This window comes from Miscanthus floridulus, chromosome 3 (genome assembly GCF_019320115.1).
Source record: "Miscanthus floridulus cultivar M001 chromosome 3, ASM1932011v1, whole genome shotgun sequence".
Taxonomy (NCBI): domain Eukaryota; kingdom Viridiplantae; phylum Streptophyta; class Magnoliopsida; order Poales; family Poaceae; genus Miscanthus; species Miscanthus floridulus.
The window spans coordinates 45,776,424-45,783,542 of NC_089582.1; the positions used below are offsets into that span (position 1 = coordinate 45,776,424).

The 7,119-nt window shown below is 44.9% G+C and overlaps 1 protein-coding gene across 3 annotated transcripts; it reads left to right on the plus strand.

Annotated features, from left to right (window-relative positions):
- The first annotated feature begins 2,379 nt into the window (after positions 1-2,379).
- On the plus strand, positions 2,380-6,845 carry LOC136545628 (pentatricopeptide repeat-containing protein At2g29760, chloroplastic-like). 3 transcript variants are annotated; one of them, XM_066537634.1, is made up of 3 exons: positions 2,380-4,762; positions 5,992-6,458; positions 6,537-6,845. In XM_066537634.1, the coding sequence occupies exon 1, from the start codon at positions 2,410-2,412 to the stop codon at positions 4,303-4,305; it is 1,896 nt and encodes a 631-aa protein (XP_066393731.1). In that variant the 5' UTR covers positions 2,380-2,409; the 3' UTR covers positions 4,306-4,762; positions 5,992-6,458; positions 6,537-6,845. The 3 variants fall into 3 exon arrangements, with proteins under 3 accessions (XP_066393731.1, XP_066393730.1, XP_066393732.1); XM_066537633.1 differs by having other exon boundaries at positions 5,992-6,845; XM_066537635.1 differs by having other exon boundaries at positions 6,253-6,845.
- Positions 6,846-7,119: the final 274 nt, after the last annotated feature.

A 7,119-nucleotide genomic window follows, 5' to 3' on the forward strand; every position in this document is an offset into this window, starting at 1 on the left:
CCGTAGCTTCCGTTACAGAGATGGGGAATGAGAAGAGCCTCTTTGGGTTAGACTTGGCAGAGCAACAGAGTGTCAGGGACGGTTGTTGTTATGAGTTGCGATGCTGTGTTGCCCTTTACCAAGACAACGTCAGGAACAGATGAGGTTAAGAGTAAGACAAACTCAATTGGTGGCAAAAGTGGAAGGTCAGGTCCTTATTTGTGAAGAAAATGTTTAAATGGAAAAGAAAAAACTTCAAAAGGCGTTCCAACGCGTGAATGGTGTTTAATTTAAACACCATAACTTAATAGTGAGTGTCATTTTAAAGAAACCCAAGTTTTATAGTTGCAGATTCCCAAATTTCTCTCCACTTCTCGAGTGACAAAATATGACGAGCCTAATTCTCTTAATGTCGGGGTTATAACCCTAGGGTGTCTAAGGGCATCAACTAAGTAACAGGCCAAAGCGGCCCATTATACAACAGCCAACGAAAGCCCGAGCGACCGAGGCCCAGCTGAGCCAAGTGAGCCAGGCTAGGGTCAGCCACGACCCCTCCCGTTTGCCTTAGCCGCACGATGCACAAGAGACGCACGACCTCTGGGAGGAACGGGGAGAGGTCAAGCCCAGCCAAAAGTACCTGCTCTGATAGGAGTAGGCACGCCACTCTGACCCCGCAAGGACCGAGGGGACAACGGTCACCTCGGTCCGATCAGACGCCATCCCTGCACCACGCAACTCAGACAAGACAACAACACCCAATGCGGTGACGATCGGTATGGTAACCACTGGCCAAATAAGGCCTGACAAGACGCATGTACGATTCTACCCACTGCGCGATGGGATCCACGACAAAGACCTTGACTTAGAGGCCATTCAGACCGACGGGAGTCACGACCCCAACGATCGAGATCGTGGCCCTCAACTCCTCAAGCCCACAGGGCGATCGACGACCTGGGGCAGCTACTAACTCCTGTACGACGCCCCAGGAAACCAGGAGCGATGACGAAGACCACGGCGGAGACCACGTCGCATATTACGGCTAGCGAACTACTACCGTGCCTACAGCGCCGCCACGGCCGGCACAGTAGCACCATGTCACACCATGTCACGGCGTGCCACAGGACCGTGACGACAACCACGTCCAGACATGCACCACAAGACGATGTAGCTTGCAAGGCAAGTTAGCTAGGTCCTCCCTCAGACTCATGACCCTTCGGTCGGGAGAACCTTCTTCTTTGTAACACGCCCTAGCCCCAAACTCTATATAAGGACAGCCAGGACACCCCATCAGGGGATCCGACTCTCATTCACTCATTCTTACATGGTAGAAGGACTTTTGAAGCTTCCCTTTGGGCAGCCCATCTCTTAGCTCTAGCTCTCCTACCTCTTCCACCATTCTTGCACCCTCATTGTAAAAACTTCAGAGCATTCAAGTGAGGAATACATACTCAATCATCTCTAAGACTAGACGTAGGGCTCTGGCCTGAACCAGTATAAATCCTCGTGTCTTTTGGATGCTACCATCGTCCTTTTAGAGCGATGTGAAAATCATATATATTTACTAGTCCAGTTTATAAAACATCAACACTTACCTTTTAGAGAATCTGGAGCAGGAGGGGCTCTACCAAATTATCCTGACGAGCCTAATTCTCTTACCCTTTTAGAGATCTTCAAGAGTTTTCAAAACTCACTCCAAATCTTGATTTTTTGCAAGATTAAAAAATATTTCTCGAACAACTCGTTATCTCAGCTTACAATCTTTTCGTAGTTAGGAAAATCGATCCAATTGCATAGAAATATATGCGCGCATATCCATCAGTTGAAGGTGGAAGGACGTGGAGAAGAAAAAGACAAGGTTTCTATTTTCTAATGTAAATGTAAAAGAGAGAGAAAGTATAAAAATGGTTATGATGATTTGAAATTAGTTCAGGATTCCTGATATAAAATTACCTTCTAAATGAGATAGCAGAAGTAGTTGGAAAATATGTTTTCTACTTTTTTTAGCAACTTAAAAAACTTATTGATTTACCGACTAGTTTTCAGGAACTATCGGAGATGCTTTTAGTGCTTGTTTGGAATTAGTTAACCCACGAATTTTTTTATAAACCGATGATGTTAACATTAATTATATACTAATGAAAACGTTGAGCCAATGTTCAGTTTAATGGGGAATAATTAACTTTTTACCATCCTTACGGGGTGGGTGGTATATAAAATCACCATGTTAGTGACTCATGTGTCAGTGACATAGGTTATTGTGTTATCCGTAATAATGGTAAAAAATTATTTGCCCCGTTTAATGGCGCCGTATTCGCCGTATTTTTTTCAGTTAAAAATTAAGAAAAAAGTAAAAAAAAAAAAAAAGGAAGACGGCAGACAGGAAGATCAGGGACTTTCAAAAATCGCCTCCTCCAACACACCGAGTCACCAATGGAGCAGGAGCTGCTGAAGATCCTGCGCGGCCTCAAGTCCCCCCGCCACCTGCAGCAGACCCACGCCCAGCTCCTCGCCCGCGGCCTCTCCGCGAGCCCGCGCCTCCTCCCGGCCCTCGTCTCCGCCGCGTTCTCCGTCGCCTCCTCGTCCCCGCGCCATGCCGCCGCCGCGGCGATCCTTCGTGCTGCCGGCGCCGGCGCCTCCACTGTAGCGCACAACACCCTCATCGAGCGCCTCGCCGGGCGCGGCGGCGGCCGTGACTGCTCCATGGTAGACGCGTTCGCGGTCTACGCTGCGATGCGTGCCGCAGGGGTGTCCCCCAACGGGTTCACCTTCACCTTCCTGCTTCGCGCGTGCGAATGCCTGAGGCGGCTGCCGCTGTGCCGGTCCGTCCACGGACAGATTGTCAGGTGTGGGTTCGGCTCCGACGTTGTCGTGCAGAACGCTCTCCTGAACGTGTACTACAAGTGCAGCGACCCAGGTGATGTTGGGGTCGCTCGTAAGGTGTTCGATGAAATGGCGGATAGGGATGTGGTTTCATGGAACTCCATAGTCGGTGTGTACATGTCGAGCGAAGATGCGACAGGTGCCATGGAGTTGTTCGAGGCGATGCCGGAGAGGAATGTTGTCTCCTGGAACACTGTTGTCGCTGCATTCGCGAGGGTGGGGGACATGGTGTCGGCACGTGCTGTGTTTGATAGGATGCCGATCAGGGATGCCATTTCTTGGAATCTCATGATCTCAGGGTATGCAGCAAGTGGCAATGTTGAGTCTGCACGGTCAGTTTTTGATCTAATGGATCGGAAAGATGTAGTTTCGTGGACAGCTATGGTCTCTGCCTATGCAAAGATTGGGGATCTAGATTCAGCTAGAGTGCTGTTTGATCAGATGCCTGATAAGAACTTGGTTTCGTGGAATGCAATGATAACAGGGTACAACCACAACTCGAGGTATGATGAGGCACTGCGCACGTTTCAGCAGATGATGCTTGAGGGAAGATTCATGCCTGATGAAGCAACATTAGTAAGTGTCGTCTCAGCCTGTGCTCAGCTGGGCAGCGTTGAATACTGCAACTGGATCAGTTCTTACATTAGTAAAAGCAACACTCATATAACTGTTGCATTAGGAAATGCTCTCATAGACATGTTTGCAAAGTGTGGAGATGTCGGAAGAGCACGGTTAGTTTTTAATAAAATGAAGACAAGATGTATCATTACATGGACAGCAATGATATCTGGTTTTGCTTATAATGGACAGTTTAGAGAAGCTCTGTTGATCTACAATGATATGTGCAGAGAAGGAGTCACACTGGATGATACAGTCTTTGTTGCTGCACTTGCTGCTTGTGCTCATGGGGGTTTGTTGCAAGAAGGTTGGAGCATCTTTGAGCAAATGGTTGAGCACTATGGGATTGTGCCAAGAATGGAGCATTATGGATGCATAGTGGATCTACTTGGTCGAGCTGGTAAGTTACAGGAGGCAGTTCGATTTATTGAAAGCATGCCTCTTAAGCCTGCGGTTGTCATTTGGGTAACTTTGCTTAGTTCTTGCATTACACATGGTGATGCAGAGTTGACAGAGTATGTCAGTGCAAGGGTACTTGAAATAGAACCTTTTAATTCTAGTTATCAAGTGTTGGTTTCCAATTGTAGTGCCCTAGAGGGAAGGTGGAGCAGTGTGATGGATGCTCGCAGAACAATGCGTGATTGGGGAGTTGAGAAAACTCCTGGTAGTAGCTTGATTCAGGTAGGAAATGAGGTGCATGAGTTTTTGGCTAAAGACACGAGGCACCAGATGAGGAAAGAGGTATATGAAACTTTGGATGGTTTAATAGCCCTCATCAGACATACAGAACACACCCCTTGGATAAGTTATTGCAGCACACTTGAGTAACAGAGAGTTTTTTGAGTAGTTGCAACCTTACTAAGTGAACAATAGGTTCGAGACTGATTCCTGTGGGAGGTCTTTTGTCTAATAGGCAATCAAGGGCTGATGAGCTTTGTAGCCAAGATTGTGATTAGATCAACAGTTTATGATTTAATGGCATCCATGGCCAGTAGAGGACAACTCTAGGATAGGTTGAGTTATTCACTATCTTGCCAGGTTGGCTGTGCGCTGTGCATTTGGCAAGTGAATGAAAGTTGATTCAGCTGTCGCCTATGATCTAGAATATCATGGAACTGGGGGAGGGGGCATCAAATGATTTGCAGTTGCAGTATGTTGGCCAGTCATTTCCATTTTGAATAGAAAATGAACTGTGTTTAATGATGAGGCCACGACTGACACCCGCTGACCATGTGCCAATCTTAAAGAGGAAGAACCTACTTTGCATCTCAGATGTTTCATTGAAGTAAGTTACTTACGTAAAATAGTCTTCTTTATTATAAATTCATGTATGTAGTTTCAAGCTTTTCTAATTACCAACAAAAAAATTGTTGAGGATTATTTTCCATTGATGATCTACCTGGCTCATTGCATCTTGTTGAATCGCATTCTCCATCCATCAAATTGATGAAATGTCTTGGTTTCAACATCTTAATACATTTTAAAACAAGAACAAAAAATGCTAAAACATAACCATTCAAAGAGTTCACTGATGATGGAATTTTAGTTCATTTAGTGTTAACACTAGTTACCATCTTCACATTCAAATGGAGTTCTACCCTGTTGCTTCTACACCTGCATTACTATGTAGAGTAAAACTATCTTAGGTATATTCACATGGTTTTGATCTCAGGGTTTACAACGAATTTGTATTTTGTTGTCAGTATTGCTCCAGTTTTGTATTAGTTTCACATTGTATGTGCTGTTTCTAGTTCTGCGCCTTAAGGGCAGCTGTCGGTGGTTGGGCCTTGATAATTTGCTCTTTTTTTACTCCCAGTTCTTTTTTATTTGATATCCTAGAATCCTTGGTGTCAAACTTTATAAGGTTTGACCATTGATAGGTCTGAAAATATCAATACTGATTATATGAGAATGATATGGCTCATGGTTAGGTTTGTCTTCAGGAATGCTTTCAAAAGTTTAGATTTATTAGATTATATAGTAACATAGTGATCAAAAGAAACTAGTCAGAGTGATGTCTCAAAAAACAAGATGGCGATAAAGGTCAAATAAGAAACCAGAAAGTATTTTGTGAACTTGAATTTCTCCCTCTAGTGGAAATGCATTTTAAGAGTAAAAGGTTGGTCTAGTGTTGAATCTTCATTTTAGACGTAGGCTCCCCTGTCCTTCCTATTTTTTTGTTACCAAACTTTGATACATCAACCTCAACTCATCGTTTGTTATGCTGCTGTGGTTCCAGAGGGTTCAGAGTGCTTTGGTATCACAGTTTTTTTTTTTTAAAAAAAAAAATCTTTAGAGGAAAGGAAACCATCCATACTGGATCATCCTGTTTCCTCACTTTCTGACTCCCAGCCCTTTTCATTTTGCTCCTCTGTTGCCTCCAATTTTTATATTGTATACTCCAGTACAACTGGTTATACTTGAATTTGTTCCACAATAATACCATATTACATTTAGATGTACTTGAGTACTTCTTTTGAGCAAGGCATTCATTGGATCTTCCTTTTTGTGCAGGCTGGGGAATTGCATTGGTCTCTCAGGACTCATGTTTGCAATTTGATATATTTAACATACTTCCCTCACAAAATTGTAGCAACTTTGATAGAATTGAGTCTCTTATGCTACAGCTGTTGAGCATATCTTATTTTGGTGAAGTTGAACGAGTTTGTTTGCAATGTGCTTTGATCTTTCAATTCTGTAGAATTGTCCGGAACAAACTTATAAATCCTCCATGTGCCCAGTTCTTCAGTTGACATGCTAGATTTCTGAATGCAGTTGCTATCTTCTGGTCCCATAAATAATGGTACTCACATCACACATGCTGGAACCCGGAAGCATCACATCATGTCCAACCACCCAAGGGTACTACAGTGCTGGGTGCTGCTCAACTAATTGCGGTGGTACTTCTGCTGTTTCACATGTGCACCAAGCTAGGACCATGCATGGACAGCCTTTAGAGCTAATGGCGGTGACCACAAGAGGTAATCTAATCTTATATTGTCCATAGCTGCAGAAATGGTTAAACGGAAACTGTTTCGTTTACTCTGAGTGATCTGCAGGCAGTTTCACAAGCAAGAACTGCCTCCGTGCATAGTTGATGGCTCGACACCCAAAATGGGAGGAAAGTGTGCTCCAAACTTCGGTAAGACAAGCTTGGCCTCTTGTTGGCATGGTTGAGTTGCCTACCTGCCTGGACAGGGGCGGATCCAACGGTGGGGCGGGGGGGCTCGAGCCCCCCTACCCATACCGGAGCAGTGGAACCCCTGTGGAGCCCCATGATTTTTTAGGTAAAGTTCTATAGTGTAGGGGGGCTGAGACTTAGGATCGAGCAGCAGTGTTGTTCAGCCCCCCTGAAATATTTTCTGGATCCGCCGCTGTGCCTGGACCAGAGGCTTCAACGAGTAGTGTGTCAACTGTCAACTCTGCCATGTGAATTCCTCTGTTTCCTGACCAGTCCTTGACCCAGAAGGACATTGGCTCTTCAATTATCTTAATGAATTGTGATTCCATTTCGGTTCGTTGCAATTATCCCCTTGCTTCACAAAGTTGGAGCAGCGCAATGAAGCCGTGACTGTGGGTTGTTGTCTAGCGAAGGCAATGGCTGGCTGAATTCATGTAGTGTTGGGCCGTTCAATAATCATG